Raw genomic sequence first — 17,426 nt, forward strand, 5'->3', positions numbered from 1 at the left:
GTCACATTTTCCCAGTCCGAGAACTTCCCATTTATGCCCACTCTCTGCCTTCTGTTCTCCAGCCATTTGCCTATCCATCTTAGTATATCATAAGAACATAAGAAGTTGCCCCCGCTTAGTCAGACCAGAGGTCCATCTTGCTCAGCGGTCCGCTCCCGTGGCGGCCCATAAGGCCTAGTGCCTGAACAGTGGTCCCTGATTAATTTTTTAACTTACCTCTAATCCCATCCCTCTAATCTACCTCTGTACCCCTCAATCCCTTTGTCTTCCAAGTACCTATCCAAAGCTTCTTTGAACCCCTGTAGCATGCTCCTGTTTATCACATCCTCTGGTAGCGCGTTCCATTTATCCACCACCCTCTGTGTGAAAAAGAACCTCCTGGCGTTTGTTCTAAACCTCTCCCCTTTCAATTTCTCTGAGTGCCCCCTTGTACTTATTGATCCCCTTAATTTGAAAAATCTGTCCCTGTCTATTTTTTCTATGGCCTTCATGATCTTGAAGGTTTCTATCATGTCTCCTCTAAGTCTCCACTTTTCCAGGGAGAAAAGCCCTAGCTTTTTCAGTCTGTCAGTATATGAGAGGTCCTCCATGCCCTTTATTAGCTTAGTTGCTCTTCTCTGGACCCTCTCAAGTACCTCCATGTCCTTCTTGAGGTACAGCGACCAGAATTGAACACAGTACTCCAGGTGCGGGCGCACCATAGCACGATACAGTGGCAGGATGACTTCTTTTGTCCTGGTCATGATACCCTTCTTAATGATACCCAACATTCTGTTTGCTTTCCTTGAGGCCGTGGCACACTGCGCCGACGCCTTCAATGTTGTGTCTACCATCACTCCCAGGTCTCTTTCAAGGTCGCTCACCCCTAGCGCTGATCCCCCCATTTTGTAAGTGAACATCGGGGTTTTTTTCCCTATATGCATGACCTTCTATTCCCTATATGCATGACCTTCTATTCCATGGCCTTGCAGTTTCCTGAGGAGTCTTACATGTGGAACCTTGTCGAAAGCTTTCTGAAAATCCAAGTATATAATATCCACCGGTTCTCCATTATCAGTTTGTCTGTTCACTGTCTCAAAAAATTGAAGAAGATTCATCAAACATGACTTCCCTTGTCTGAATCCATGTTGGCTGGTTTTCATCAGGTCATGTGTGTCTAAGTGCTGGGTTATGCTATCCATCTTCCCAGGGACCGACGTGAGACTCACAGGTCTATAGTTGCCCGGTACTCCTCTTGATCCTTTTTTAAATATCGGGGTGACGTTCGCTATCTTCCAGTCATCCGGTATCTGTCCTATTTTGATTGACAGGTTGGCACGTTTTTGTAATTGTTCTCCGATTTCCACTTTTAGCTCTTTCAAGACTCTTGGATGAATTCCGTCAGGTCCAGGAGATTTGTCACTTTTGAGTTTGTCGATCTGGCAGTAAATCTGGTCCAAGTCCACTTCTACTGTGGTAAGGCTGTCTCTGTTACTCCTTTGAACACTTTCACTGCTTCCGGAATTGTTGCAGTGTCTTCCTTTGTAAAGACAGATGCAAAGAAGGAATTTAGTCTGTCTGCGATTTGTTTGTCTTCCTTGATGTACCCTTTCCTTCCCTGGTCGTCCAGTGGTCCCACTGCCTCTTTTGCGGGTTTTCTCCCTTTCACGTACCTGAAGAAGGGCTTGAAGTTTTTGGCCTCCTGCGCTATTTTCTCCTCATAGCCCTTTTTGGCATCCCTCACCGCCCTGTGACACTTCTTCTGATCATCCTTGTGTTTGTTCCAAGTTTCGATTGTTTTCATACATTTCCATGCTTTAAAGGAGTCCTTCTTTTCTTTTATGGCTTCCTTCACCTCTTTAGTAAGCCAAGCCGGCTCTCTTTTGCCTTTGGTTTTCTTTGCTTTGGACATCCGTGGAATGTAGAGGCTTTGTGCTTCTGTGATAGTATTTTTCAGAAGGGACCATGCCTGTTCTACCATTTTGACTTTGCCCATTTTTTTCTTGATCCGTTGATTCACCATGGCTCTCATGCTATTGTATCTTCCCCTTTTAAAGTTTAAAGTCGTGGTTGAGGTTTTAGTACCTTTCCCCTTCCCGACATCGAGTTTGAAAAGCTGCTGCTCCCAATTGGGAAGGGGAAAAGAAGTGCTGCTGCTGCACCCAATTGGGGAGGGGGGAGGGGAAGAGAAGTGCTGCTGCAGCAGCACCCAATTGAGGAGAGAGAGGGGAGAAGGAAGACCAGGGAAGGGAGAGGAGAGGAAAGGAATGCCAAGACCATGGCAGGGAGGGAAAGGAAAGGAGCTACCAGACCACGGAGGGGGGGGGGGAAGAGATTTTGGGGCATATGGGGGGAGGGGGGAAGGAGGCAGATGCCAGACCAGGTGGAAGGAAGGATAAGAGATGCCAGATAATGGAGTGGGAGGGGGAGATGAGAGGAGAGAGATGCCAGGGCATTGGGGAAAGGAAGGGAAACTAAAGGAGACAAAATGCCAGACCAGAGGGTAAGTAAGGAGAGGAGGTGCCGGAGAGGGAGAGAGAGGAGGGAGATGCCAGGGCATGGGGGAGAGAAGGGAAGGAGATAGAGATGCTAGACCATGGGGTGGAGTGGTAAGGAAGGAAGGAATAGAAAAGAGAGAGATTCCAGAGCATAGGGGAGGGGGTGAAGATGAAATGAATCATGTACAAAGGAGAGAAAGGGCACAGGATATACAGTTTATTGAAGGGACATAGAAAGAGGAAAGATGCCATATGGAACAGAGAGAGGGCGGACACTGGATGGAATGGGCAGAGTGGATAGTGGATGCAAGGGGCAGAGAGAGGGTGGACAGTAGATGGAAGGGGTAGAGAGAGAGGGCAGAAGCTGGGTGGAAGGGGCAAAGAGAAAGGACAGATGTTGCATGGAAGGGAGCGAGGAGAAACGCTGAACAGAAAGAAGAGAGCGACGAGAAGATGATTAAAGTAGAAACAACAAAAGGTAGAAAAAAATTTTTTGTTGCTTTATGTAGAATCAAGTAGTATTGTAACTGTGTTGATTAAAGTTTATAAATAGGAAATGGAAATAAGGCAATTTTTTTGGGACTAAACCCCTTTCCTCAGGTCAGGACAGGATACCATAACAGCAGTATACTGTACTGCAGGGGTGCCCAAACGGTCGATCGTGATCGACCAGTATATCGCAAAGGCAATGTGAGTCGATTGCTTTGCCTTTGCAATCTTTTTCTTCCTGTCTCCCTGAGCCAGGCCAGGCACGTACAAGCGCCGGACTTGCAAGACTTTACCTCAGACATCAATTCTGATGTAGGAGAGGAAGTTCTGGGCCAGCCAATCGCTGCCTAGCTGGCCATGAACTTCCTCTCTGATGTTAGAATTGACATCGGAGGTGAAGTCTTGTGAGTCCGGCACTTGTACATGCCTGGCCTGGCTTGGGGAAGCAGCAGGGAGAAATCATCGTGGTGGCTTAGGGGGTAGGGAAAGAATCGAGGAAGTGGAGAAATCGGCATGATGGCTTGGGGGGCAGGGGGGGGGGAGAGAAAGAAAGGCAGAAATAAAGAGGGGGGCAGGGGGAGAAAGAAAGAGGCAGAAGGGAGAGAGAAAGAAAGAGAGACGGAAAGAAAAGGGGAGGGGCAGAAAGAAAGAAATATTGGATTTACAGTCAGAAGAAGGAAGTGCAATCAGAGTCTCATGAAATCACCAGACAAAAAGGTATGAAAATGATTTTATTTTCAATTTAGTTATCAAAATGTGTCCGTTTTGAGAATTTATATTTGCCGTCTATATTTTGCACTATGGCCCACTTTTACTAAACCGTGATAGCCTATGAGTGTCGAGAGCAGTGCGGGGGCATTCAGTGCAGCTCCCTACGCTAAAAACCACTATTGTGGTTTAGTAAAAGGGGAGAGGGGTATATTTGTCTATTTTTGTATAGTTGTTACTGAGGTGACATTGCATATTTTAAAGTCATCTGCCTTGACCTCTGAAAAAAACCCCGAATACAAATGATAATTAACATTTTCTCTGCGTACAATGTGCTTTGTGTTTTTAAAAATTTTATTGTTGATAGATCATTTTGACTTGGTCATTTTAAAAAGTAGATTGCAAGCTAAAAAAGTGTGGGCCCCTGCTCTACTGTCTTGAAGAAAGATTTTGCCTCTGAAAGCTAATTGAAAAATTGATTAGTCCAAAAAAATGGTATTTTCTTATTTCTCATTATTTGTTAATTTGTAAAGTGGTGATTGTTATATAGCAGTTTTTTCAAATTTACATTTACTGTCTTTATATTTTGCACACTGTTAGAGGACGTGTCACTGTTTCTGTGGTGTTGCATTGTATGCAGAGTCTGGTTTCTTGGTTCAGTTTAAGTTTTGTCTATATAGTTCTATTTTTAGTTGTGTTTATTCCATATTGGGAGAGGGTGTATCTGTCTGTGTGTATAAAAAGTATATGGCTTTCTGTTAGCAATGACTGTACAGGATCTGGCTTGTTTAGTTTTACATTGCATGTGTTGGTGTTCTAGTGCTCACAGCAGTGTAAGATGCTGCCTTTTCCTAGGTGCACCCTTGTTGTGTGACTCATGGATTATTACTAAAAATATCTTTTTTATATAGAGGAGGGGGTTGTTAAAAAATGATCAGCACTGGTTGTCATATATACTTGGTACGCCACTGGATTTAATGACCCTAATCTAACTTTACTGTTGATGTAGGTGTTGTCCCACCTCTCCATCCCCCACCCCCACACACACTAGAAAGAATTAAATTAAAGTTGTATTAACATCAAGCAGCTTTCAAATGACATTATAAGCAAATAAAAATAAAATATTTTTAATACATTGCTAATTATTACCTGCTTCTTTACCTAAACTGTTTTGCCCTAGCTCGCACTTTGCACTACACTTCCCCCTCCGTATTTGCAAATTCCATATCTATGGATTCGCTTATTCACGGTTTTAAACCAAAAAATGCATTTTCATTTTCAGGCTATTTTAAGCCCTGTAAGCGCCCCCTTAAGCCTTACCTGATGGTCTAGTGGGTTTTCGGGGCAGGAACGATCTTCCCATGCTCCTGCTCCATGCAGATCGCTCACAGGAAATGGCTTGAGAGACTACGGCAGCCATTTCCTGTGAGCGATCTGCATGGGGCAGGAGCGTAGGAAGATCGCTCCTGCCTGAAAACCCACTAGACCACCAGATAAGGTTTAAGGGGGGGGGGGGCTTTCAGGGCTTAAAATAGCTGGGGGGAAGCGGGACTTAGGGGCAGAACCGGTCCGAATATTATTCACGTTTTTTTGATATTCGCAGGCCGGCTCTGCCTCTAAGCCCTGCGAATTCGAAGGGGGAAGTGTACAGCAAAAAAAGTAGCCTTCAAGGCTCAATAACACCTCTCCATAAATTATGTGGAAGAGGTCTGGAAGTGGGAATTGCATCTATTTCATATCCTCAGTGAGACCTCAGGAAGGAACCTAGTGATCAATACATTATTAGAGGTGCTGTAGAGCCATTTATTGTATGACTGGATGAGCCATATTTTATTTTATTTTATTTTTTTTTTAGTTGTTTAAATTCATGCAGAAATAAATGGCTAGATTGAACCTAATAACTTCATTAACGCATGTCTCTTTTTTAAACCTCTATACCATTTGAAAGAGAGCAAATATCTAATTATTCCCTTCTAGAATTGGATACTTCTTAAATTTAGTAAAAATATTCTGGCACAAGTGTCAAACCTTAAAAGAGGAAGTCATATTGAGCATTGGAAAACAATAATAATTAACTAATAAAAATAGTACACATTTAAGGCTCTTTTTACTAAGCTGCGATAGCGGTTTTAGCGTGCGCTTAGCGTGTGCAGAATTGCCGTGCGTGCTAGATGCTAACGCCAGCATCTAGATGCTAACGCCAGTTAGTTTTCCTGCGTAGTGCGGGGGTTTGCGCATGCTAAAAACGCTAGCGCACCTTAGTGAAAGAGGGGTTTAATTTTCCCCACCACCAAATTTCCCCATCCCACCCCACCGGCTACTTTTTCATGCCACTCGGCTGGAAAAAATTTCTGGAGAGAACACTGATGTGTGTGTGTGTGTGTGTGTATATATATATATATATATATATATATATAATAAAATGCTAGCCCGCGCACTCGCGACAAGCGTGTTCCCTGATCCCTTTTCTGTCGGGATGTGGCCACACAAGTGCGCATGCGCGCTTACTAGGTCACTGTCAGAAGACAAACCGTCACAGAGGGAGTGAACGCGGAGTCCTGCCGTCCCTCAAACGTAAGTCTCCTCCTTTGCCCGACTCCAGCCTTTGCTCCTCACCAGTCCTGCCTTCGGTCCTGTCCCTGTTAAACCGGCTGCCAATAACAAAGCCAGATGCCATGGCTTCTTCCCTTTTGCCAAATTGCTAAAGGCTCTGCCGGTCTCGATCCTGTCCATCTCTGAAGTTACTTCCTGATTTTGAGGGGCGGGATCGAGACTGGCAAAGCCTATAGCGATTTAGCAAGAGGGAAAGCCCCCGTGATGTCTGGCTTCGTTATTGCCAGCCGGTTTAGTGGGACCGAGACAGGACCGAAGGCAGGGCTGCTCACAAAGGCGAGCGCCGACAACTGAGCGCAAGATGGAGGCGCGCGCCAAAGAAAATTACAGTTTTTAGGGGCTCCAACGGGGGGTTTTGTTGGGGCGCGCGCCTCCGCGCTGCGCTCAATTGTCTGGGCGCGCTTTTGTCCCGGCGCGCTTTTGACCTGACACCCTCCCCCCTCCTTCCAGCGGCCGGCAAACAACATGGAGGACTGCTTCCGGGAGGAATCGGCTTCCAGCTTTATATGTCAGGCCTGACTCGCGACTCCATTGGAAGAAGCAAGGAGTAAAAGGTGATGGGCAGAGAGAGAGATGAGGTGTTGGAGGAAAGAGGGGAGAGGATATGCTGGATGGAGGGAGCAAGACAGATACTGGTTAGAAGACTGAAAATAAAGGGGGAAGAGAGAGAAAGAGAAGATGCTGGAAGGGAGGAGTTAGCAAAAAAAAAAAACCCCAAAAAACAACCCAAAAAACTCCCCAAAAAACAAACAACTGGAGAAATAGAAGCAGATAGAGATGCAGAAAAATAAATGGAGGAAAACTGAAAGATAAGGTTAAAGTCAGAGATGGATGTAGGAGATGAAGTGAAGACAGGAATGAGAGAAGAGCCAGATAGACTGCAAACCCTGGTAAGAAAATTGAGAGAAGAGAGCAGAAACTGGGATAAACATGAATAAAATGGCCAGACAATAAAAGTAGACTGCTTTCTTTTTATATTCCAAAGTGTATAGTGTTTTTTCTCTTTCTCTGCTGTTGAACTGCATATTGCTGGACAGGGGGAGCAGGAAGAGGTGCTGTTGGACAGGGGGGGGGGGAATGAAGGGAAGCCTACTGCTGGACAGGGGGAGCAGGAAGAGGTGCTGATGGACGAGGGAGCAGGAAGAAGGGGGAGGTAAAATAAAGGGAAAAGGGCTGCTGTTGGATAAGGTGAGCAGTGATGGGGTGGGGGAGGACACAGGGGAGGTAAAAGGAAGGGAGAATGAACAGGGGGAGCAGACAAGGGGTGGTGGTGGACAGCCAAGGAAAAAAAAGAAAGAAAGAAAGATAGAAATACAGAAAGCGGCTAAGGAGAGAGAAAAAGAAATAAAGACAGACACACACACATATATTCTAGCACCCGTTAATTTAACGGGCTATAAGACTAGTATATATATATATATATATATATATATAAAAATACTGTATGTTCAACAAACTCTCCCATTCTGCATATCATAAAAACCCACTTGTTCTTTTATAGGGTCATCTTTTCCCTGTCTTATTACCAATTGTGTTTTTCTTTTATATTGTTTTTTTGTAAGCCACTATGATCTATTGCATTAGCGGGATATCAAATTTTAATAAACATATAACATCAATTACTTGCATAAATGATTATAGAATTAAATATGACTATAGAATTTACGCTTAGCAAATTGCATCACAGTGCTTAACTATAAGTGACTTGTACTGAATTACCCACATTGGACTATATTTGGGAAGTGGCAGTGAACAAAATCCATGAGTTGGGTGCTGTTTATTAAATACTGCTTTTCTGTTCCAAACTTTGGGAGTGAGGATTCATACTAACTAAAATCTGGTGTAAATCCTGGTGTGTAATTTTGGAGCAGATACCCAGGATTCAGTAATACAATACTATGTGCATCTTTAGTGAACACCTTTTACCTGCTCAGTACCTCCCAGGACCATCCCTCTTTTGAGTTGAACGCTATAAGATTTGTCTGCAGATCTTTATAGAATAGCGCTTAGCAATGTAGAAGTCCAAATTGTTGCCATTAACTGTTAGCACCCAATTATTGGCTCATTAGCCAGTTTGGTTGCAAGTGCAATTTTGCATGCTATTTGGAGAATTGTGTGTTAAGCTTAAAAATGACAAATTTCAGCAGGACTGTTTAATTTTTTTTTTTTTACTATTCCAAGTTTCACAGATCCCATGTTCTGTTTGATAGTTGCTGTAAATCATTTGGTGTATTGTTTTATATAGTGTGTGTTTCATAGATTCTAATGAGTAATCTCTTATGTATATGTTGCATGTATATACCGATTATTTTTTCGCTTGATTTAGGGAATATTCTCAGTGACATGTCCACATCCAGACATATTTCTGGTGGCTAGGATAGAAAAAGTGCTCCAAGGAAGCATTACTCATTGTGCCGAGCCTTACATGAAAAGCACTGACTCTTCCAAGGTATTTTATGTTCAATGTTCAGAAAATACTAAAGAGAAATATAGGCTTACTTCAAGAAATCTTTGATCTATTAGTTAATAAGAAAATAAACTGAATTTGTAATAGTATTGTTGGTCATTTCCCCAACATAAATGGGATTGATGCACTAAAAAGTTTTCATGCAAATGATTGACATGGAGGTTCATCATAATCCCCCATCTCTCCTGTCTGATTGATCACTGTGAGAGCAACTCTTATACATGTGCAGAGCCGGCAGTGGAAGCCCGAACAGCTGAGAGGCAGGGGAAGCCCTGAAAGCAGCTTCCTGCCACTCGGTTATTCGGGGCAGGAAACCTTTTTCTTTTTTAAATGGACACAGATGCTGTGCATGTTACATGTGCACAATATCTGCCCTATAAAAAAAGAAACACAAAAAACCCACAGAAAAAAGTCCTCCCTCCCCCGCCGATGACGGTCCTCCCAGATGACCCCCGATGAACATAGCCCCGTGCTAGCAAAAATAGGCAGGAGGGATGCTCATGCTGTCCTGCCATGATGCACCCCAGCGTGAGAATAAAATGTTAGGAGGGATGCCCACTCCCTCCTGCTTTGTCGACCACCCTCTCCCCCATAGCAGTGAAACAGCAGTAGGGATGCCCATTCCCTCCTGCCACCGAAGGTCCACCCCGGCGCCAGACACCTCCCCAGGCTCTGCCAGTAAGGGCCTTAGACTCCTCCCCCTTACAACCTGGGATACAGAGGGAGGAACCTAAGGCCCTGATTGGCTCGGACCGTTAAGGCCCCTCCTTTTTGGAGGTGCCTGAGCCAATCACCATTTTGGACAGATGGGCCTCGGAGGATGAATGACTGAGCATCCCTCCTGCTCCCAACCTTCTTGAAAGGTACAAGTGGGGGGTTTTGGGGGACCTCCGATGGCAGGAAGGAATGGGCATCCCTCCTGCCTTTTTTTGGGTGGGGGAGGGTATGGGGCACCTGGCATGGGGGTGAGCCTTCAGAGGCAAGAAGGGGTGGGCATCCCTCCTGCCAATTTTTGCTAGCGTGAAGGGGAGGGATTCCTCATGCCATGTTCGTAAGGGATCGTCAGGGAGGGCCATCATTGGCTGAAGGAGGGGGGCTTTTTTCATTTTTTTAAAAATAGGACAGATACTTTGTGTGTGTGTAACCCACAAAAAATAGCTATGCCATTATAAAAAGAAAAAAAAAAATCAGATGTTTTATTCGGATTGATAAAACCCTTGCTTTTTCTTTTTTGTGCATAGCAAAGCGATGTTAGTGCATCAGTCGCTTGGCTGGTTTGTATGGGGTTTTAGCTAATTTGCATGGCTGGATCAGAAAATGGGCAATCGAGGGGAAAAACGGGCAGTGAGCTCTTTTGTGCATCAGGTCGGCAAATGCGATCGTTGCTAAAGTGAAGATGGTTCTGTTGTACCCCATCTGCCACACAGTCTAGACATATCACCGTGTAATTTCTATCTTTTTTTCAAAAGTTGAAGGAATATTTTCAGGAACTTCTTTTTGTCTGAAATGAAGTAGAAAGCCTGTGAACACCAGGTTGCCAAGAAATGAGATGTACTGTTCTTTTATGATATCCATCCTTGTCAGAGATGTGTAGCAAATAGTGGCGACTATGTAGGAATGTAAATACATGTAATTAAAAAAAGCAAGTTTCAAGCATTATTTTTGTCTATTTATTCATTAAAATATTTTCAGTTAAGGAGGTGGAGGCATTACATTTTGTTTATCCCTCACATGATTATGAATGTAAGGAATTTTTTATAATTTCAAAATGAAGACAAGGTTAAAAATAAACTTTTATTGATACTCGATAGAGTTGGTATGTTACTAGTATTTTGCCATTTTAAAAAGTAATTAATTTACTGAAACATAACCATGTTGGGCTTTCTGGATTTATTTATTGGAATTCATTTATTTAATAAACAGAAAAACAAGAAGAGATAAGTTTTCCCAAAAGGCACTAACAAATGAAGAGATGAGGTGACCAGTTCATTATCATCGTTTATTGAAATAAAAATCACCGACCTGACACAGCTGTGTTTCGGTATATGTTACCTATGTCAGAGGTCTGTGACTTTAAACCATGTGTTCATATGTCAGTATAAGGTCACTGTTAGCAACCCAGCCATGTCAGGTCAGTGTGATTTCTCTTTTTTTTTTTTCTTCAATAAATGGTCAAATTGAATTGGTCACTTTGCTGCTTCTTTTGATGGTCGCTGCTGTGTATTTAAAAAACACCTGTTAATTCAGCTTGAATTTGAACTTTGTTCCTTGAGGATCTATCTTTTTTTTTGTCATTGGTTGTGGACCCTTGTCTGTTTGTATTCTTTGTTGATTTGCTTAATTGTTTTTTTTTCTTTTTGATGTACTGTAGATTGCACAAAAGGTGTTAAAAAATGCTAAACAGGCATGCTACAGACTTGGACAATACAGAATGCCCTTTGCTTGGGCTGCAAGGTAAAACAGAATTCATTGTAAAAAGTGCATTGATTTTAGTTCAAACTGGAGCTTAATTTTTGTGACTTCTGCTTTTCAAGGCAATATATGAGTTGGCATTCTCTAGCTTCAGTCTTTGATATTTTGTATAGGATTAGAATCACCACCATTAATACAAACTGCTTACATTGTTCCAAGTTATTCATTCCCTGCTTTTTAAAAAATATATTCTTATCATGACAGGATTAATAAGCACATAGGGTCCCTATAAATAGGTATTTATACCCCGTAACACCTTGGCACAATCACATCCCTTCTCCTACCCCCCAATCTCCTTCATCAAACAGCAGTCGGTGAACTGTCTCTTATGTGCTGCTGCATCCTTCTTATATGGAACTTTGTAAAGCTATTGGGTCTTGCAAACGTTAGGTTTCCTCATGGTTTTGATAGGAGAGAGAACTTGGCAGATAAATTATCAGGAGGTAAGAAGCCCCTTCGGGCTGCAGAACCAGTGCACAGGGAGTAAGGAGGATAGACAAACTTCAGGTTCTGGCCCTGCTCATCTGTTTTGATTATAAACCGACTTAAGAGGGTAGAAATCTGTTGGTATAGTGATGGAGCTTAATACTGTTTGTTAAACTCTTGCAGTTATTCTTACCCCCTCTTTAATGAAACTGCGATTGCAGTTTTTAGCACAGAGGGCTGCACTGAATAGCCCGCACTGCTCCCAACGCTCTTAGGAACTCTATGAGCATCGGGAGCAGTGCGGGCCATTCAGCGCGGCTCCCTGCGTTAGAAATTGCTATCACAGTTTCGTAAAAGGAGACCCTAGTGTCAAACTTCAATATAGAATTGTCATGCATCTGTGCGACAGATGATAGCTAGCACCCAACATCTGAATAATGTCTGAGAGGAGGGTGGTGATGGAGAAGGAATTAATTGAAATAAATCTCAAACATTATTTGAGACCATATTTATTTGAATTTGCTTATACCTTTTCAGTAGTAGTTCAGTATGCAAAGCAGGTATAGAACTGTGGACAGAACCTTAATAAATATTTACACAATTAATGTTGCTTAGTTTGCCTAGGCCTTAATCCTGATCTAATGTAGTGTAGACTGTTTTAGAGTAGTCATTAGAATGTGAACTTATTCTTGACTGAAAATATATTTTTCTAATTTGTTCTTGTGTGTCAGCATACTGGAACCTTAAATAAAGAAATACTCTTTGATTGATACAGCTGTACTTCTATTTTCAGAACTTTGTTTAAAGATACCTTGGGGACTCTGGACAAAAGTGCAAGGTTTTCTCCTCTCTACAAGCAAGACAGTAACAAGCTGTCAAATGAAGATATGCTTAAGTTTTTAGTAGATTTCAGAAAGTAAGTTTGACTATTTAATACCTTTACCTTTGTAAACAAATGAGAACATTTATTAAGGTCTAATCCTAAGACTGTTTCTAGTACAAAAGGCATAGGAGTCTTGAGCCAGTTGGTAATTCACCTCTAATTGTGAGTTGTGTATAAGGCATTGTCTACATTTTTTAGTTCCGCCTCCTCCATCTCTGCTCTGTCCTCTTGCTCCTCAGTTTCTCCTTCTACACATGAGTTGAAGGTGTCTTTCTAATCTGCTCTGTTTTCAGTTTATTTTTGAGCTTTTTGGCCCATTTTTAGAGGTTTATCGGTGCTGCGGAAGTCCCCAAATTACCTAAGACAGCTCTGTCCAGATGAAGAGACAGACTCTGTCAAAGGTCTGCAGCTGGGAGGGTAACAAATTGTTTTCTACCTAGCCAGCCTGCACTAATACTTTTGTGGCTTGGGGACTGTTTCCCTTGTAGCGAACCTTGCTCCTGGTTGTTACCGGTGTTTGAGCACAGGCTGTGTGGCATCCATGTTGGTACTAGGGACTTCCCTCTCCCCCCCCCCCCCGAAGATGCATAAGGAACTGTGGGGGTCTGGGGTCTTAGGATCTAACTGGCAGGAACTGACTGGCAGCCTGAAGAAACAAGCATCTAAAACCATTTTTTATGCTTCTCTGAAGTAGTAGTCTTCCCCATCTTCCAGCTGGTCTTTCAACTGAAACAGGCACAGCACCAGCAGAACAGTGAGTACTGTATAATCTTTGGAAGACATCGGGGGGGGGGGGTGTCTTTAATTGCCTTTATGGGGGTTTCTGGGGCTTGGATTTGGATATTCTGCCTCCAGAAACCCCTATCCAACATTTTTGAAGTTTTATTTAGCTCTCCTGGGTTGAAAAGCCTCTATTTCAAGTTATTTTGGAATTCAATCTGGTCTCAAGTAAACTCTTTGTTGGAAAACCATGTTGCGCTTTCCTATGATACTGTTTTATTCGGAATGGCTATGAGAAAGAAAAGTCAAATATCGTCGTATAATAACAAACTTTTATTAGTCATGACAGGGGTTGCCATTCAACATATTACCAATAATTGGAAAAATTACAAGAATCTTAATCACACCGTTTTGGTGGTATTCATTATGCCATATTTATAAGATGGAAAGAGCAATAGCGATACAAAAAGGGACATATAATAACTTTGTAAAGATATGGGGGCCTTTGGCAAAGTATTGTGTTGAATAATCATCAGTTCTTTTCTTTTCCTTTTCTTTCTTAACTGATTTTAGCACACTCAAGGGGGAGGGTGGAGTTGGGGGGTAATTTTACAAGATATGTTATAATATGATATAAAACGTGTATATTCTATTTTAGTTGAAAATGTGATGAAGGGTGGATAGGTGGGTGGGGATATTACACTATTAGATTTTATGTGTTAGATATTATAGTGCTATATTGGAATTACTTGTATGATGTATTTTTGTGCATGTTAAACCCGATTCTGTAACCAGCATCTGCAACATGGATGTCGGTTACAGAATTGGGTTAACTTTGGGTGGGTGTAGGCCCAATTCTGTGTATACAGAATCCGGGCCATAGTGACTCCCTTGTCCTCCTAATGCCCGCAGACGTTCAGGTTGTAGTGTATTACATAAACAAGCAAGGAAGCATAGGTTCTCTCCTTCTTTGTCAACACGCCCAGAAGACTTTGAAGTGGGCGATTGCTCACAATATATTTTTGAAATCATTATGCATTCAAGGGAAGCAATATTCTCTTGCAGACGGATTCATCAGGTTTCTTCAGCCACACAAGTTGATACTCAACTCTATGCAATATTCTCCCTAACGCCTGGAACCTGATGTGTTAATATACCGATACTCAGAATGGCACTGTCCAGATAGTACTGAAACATTCTGACTAAATTTTCAGTGGCATCTTGACTTGTTTTAGTTATATTGATCAAATCCTAAATATTATTTGTCTCTAAAGACTCTCATTCCACACATTGTTTCTTATTGATTTCTCTGTTACAAATCATTGTGCATTCAGTAAAACGGCAGTAGGACAAGGGCATGAGCGCTCTAGAAAGCATTCTTCATTTTTTTACTCCTTTAGTTCTAACATACACTAAGTAAAGAAAAATAAAATAATATTCCTAATAGAATATCACATATTCTTTCTTTGGGGGACTCTTCAGATAAACCTGTTTGTCTTCCTCCCCCCCACCCACTCCTCAATCACATGTTACTTCAATTTTGCTCTATGCAATATTCTCCCTAACGCTTGGAACCTGATGTTTCTTCTAGATTGGACACACAAGTTTCTTTATGTGTTTCCTCCAATCCCTTTCATCTTCAAGACTCATGTCATGCTCAAGCAGGAACTGGCCACTATGATTCTGTTGGCCCTCGGTGGTCCAGGCACCCTTGGTTCTCCCCTCTACCTTAGCTCAGTATTAACGAACCAGTACCTCTTCATATTTTTCCATCTCTTCTAACGCAGTCACATATATTTTCTGCATCTCAATCTACAGGCTTTACACCTGAGAGTTTGGTACCTCTCGGGTTGACATGGACTGAGTTTCATCTTTCTCATCCTGTCAGATGTATCTTAGAAGCGTCATGAAAAGCAGCTATGCAGCAGTGTTACTAGTAGAAATGGACACGGTTTTCCACTTGGTGTATATTTCATTGTCATGATGCTGCATCCAACTCTATATGTGAAGTATTGGATTTCTTCTGTATTTATCCAATTTAGGACTCAAGACCATTTTGATTCGAGTTCATCTCAGTGCTATCAATGCTTTTCACAGCCCAGTTGATGGTAAACCTTTAATTGCTCATTTTGTTGTGCCCAGATTCTTTAACAGACTTATATAGTCTTCTTTTGAACCAATGTGTTCGGCTTATCTGAAATACCTCACATGGACTGAGGTTTTTTTTTCATTTCTTACCTTTGTTTGACGAATGAATGAACTTCAAGCACTGGTGGCGGATCCATCATTCACAGTGTTTCATCATGACAATGTTGTGCTTCGCACCCATCCGTAGTTCCTTCCAACAGTAGTCACAGAAGGTCATCTAAATCAATCTACCGTACTTCCGGAGTTCTTTCCTAAGACTCTTTCTCAATTTGGAGAAATGGCTCATCATACTCTCTTTTCAAATGAGCCTGGGCTTCCTACTTACAGAGAATTCAGCCACATAGAGCATCTCCTCAACTTTTCGTCTCCTTTGATCCTAATAAGTTGGGACGTCCTGTATCCAAGAGAACTATACAGGGTTAGCGGTTTGTATCCTTTTCTCTTATGCTCAGGCTGGGTTGCAACTGGGAGTTGGTGTCACAGCCCAGAAGATCTGAGCTACGGCAGCTTCTCTTGCTTTCCTATGCTCAACTCCTATTGATGAAATATTTAAAGCTGCTACTTGGTCCTCAGTTCATATAGTCACATCTCAAGTTTATCAAGTTTATTTTCAAGTTTCAAGTTTATTTATTCATTTGATGAATCGCCTATTAAAATTGCTAGGCGATGTACAGAGTCCATATAGAGAATAATACAAAGAAACTATCAATTAACACAAATAATAACATAAAAACAAACATGAAAGGGTAGGGAAGGATTAAAGTTTACAATCTTATATTTGGTAGAAAGGGTAGGCCAAGAGGTAAGGGGCTAAAATCCAAAGCACAGTTCGAAACATCCTAAAAGTATTAAAAATATCCAAAACTTTAAATAAGATTTTAAAGTTTTTTAAAAGTTTTAAGTATTAAAAGCATCCCTAAATAAGTAGGATTTTAAAAGTTACAATATCTTTTTCAGATCGAATATATTGAGGGAGGGCGTTCCACCATTGTGGTCCCATGACTGTAAACATGTCTGATCTCCTTGTACCTATGATTTTCAAAGAAGGTACTGAAAGCATATTTTGGTCGGAAGATCGAAGAGAGCGTTGGGAGTTATATGGGATTAGAGATCGTGAAATAAAAAGTGGTTCATTAGAAGCTAATGTTTTAAAGATAAGTAATAAGATTTTAAAGGTAATCCTGTGGCTGATTGGCAGCCAATGGGCATCTTTTAGTAGTGGAGAGACGTGATCATACTTTTTAGCGTTATATATTAGTTTAATGGCCGTATTTTGTAATAATTGCAGTCTCCTTAATTCCAGACGGGAGGGTCACTTTGGCCAAGCAGTATTGTAAAATTTATTTTCTTAATGGCCAACACTCCCTCCATCCCATTCTAATAAGCTAGGGAGTCCCACATGTGAGAATATGCTACCTACTTAGCCTGGGATAAAGCACAGTTACTTACCATAACAGATGTTATCCCAGGACAAGCAGGCAGGTATTCTCACTAATGGGTGACGTGATCCAACGGAGCCCCGATGCGGACGCCTCACAAGCATTTTGCTTGAAGAAACTCGAAGTTTCAAGTCGCCTGCACCGCGCATGCGCGAGTGCCTTCACACCCAGACCAGGGCGCGTCTCCTCAGTTCTTACTTTTCTGCGGAGCCAAGAAGTCCGTCTTCGACTCTCTGCGTGAAAATTTTTCATTTGTGCCTTCTAAAGTCCGCGGTTTTGGGTTATTTTTCTCTTAATCGCTGATTTTCATCATTCTTTATTGTTTTCAAAAAAAAAAAATGTTCCATCCGTCCGACCGGGCAGGCCACGTGGCCGCAGCCCCGTGGCTTCAATCTTGCGGCAGAGCTTTTCCGGCCTATGTCCCGGCCTATCACCGGAATTAAAAAGTGTGCCAAGTGCCAGCGTGCAAATTCACTAACGGACCCTCATCGACGCTGTGTTCGGTGTCTCGGGCCTGAACATCTTCCGAAATCGTGCCGGCCTTGCTCCACACTCACCGCATGTGCTTTCAAGCGCCGTTGCGT

General features: G+C 42.2%; 1 protein-coding gene across 4 annotated transcripts in view; it reads left to right on the plus strand.

Annotated features, from left to right (window-relative positions):
- DOCK9 (dedicator of cytokinesis 9) overlaps nucleotides 1-17,426 on the plus strand; it is a 1,074,749-nt gene that overhangs the window by 467,199 nt on the left and 590,124 nt on the right. For all 4 annotated transcript variants that reach the window (XM_033947591.1, XM_033947593.1, XM_033947592.1 and 1 more), the window contains exons 13-15: nucleotides 8,614-8,736; nucleotides 11,126-11,208; nucleotides 12,446-12,568. In XM_033947591.1, the coding sequence (XP_033803482.1) occupies nucleotides 8,614-8,736; nucleotides 11,126-11,208; nucleotides 12,446-12,568 (329 nt within the window). The remainder of the gene's footprint in view (nucleotides 1-8,613; nucleotides 8,737-11,125; nucleotides 11,209-12,445; nucleotides 12,569-17,426) is intronic.

The sequence above is a fragment of the Geotrypetes seraphini genome, chromosome 6 (assembly GCF_902459505.1).
Source record: "Geotrypetes seraphini chromosome 6, aGeoSer1.1, whole genome shotgun sequence".
Lineage (NCBI taxonomy): Eukaryota > Metazoa > Chordata > Amphibia > Gymnophiona > Dermophiidae > Geotrypetes > Geotrypetes seraphini.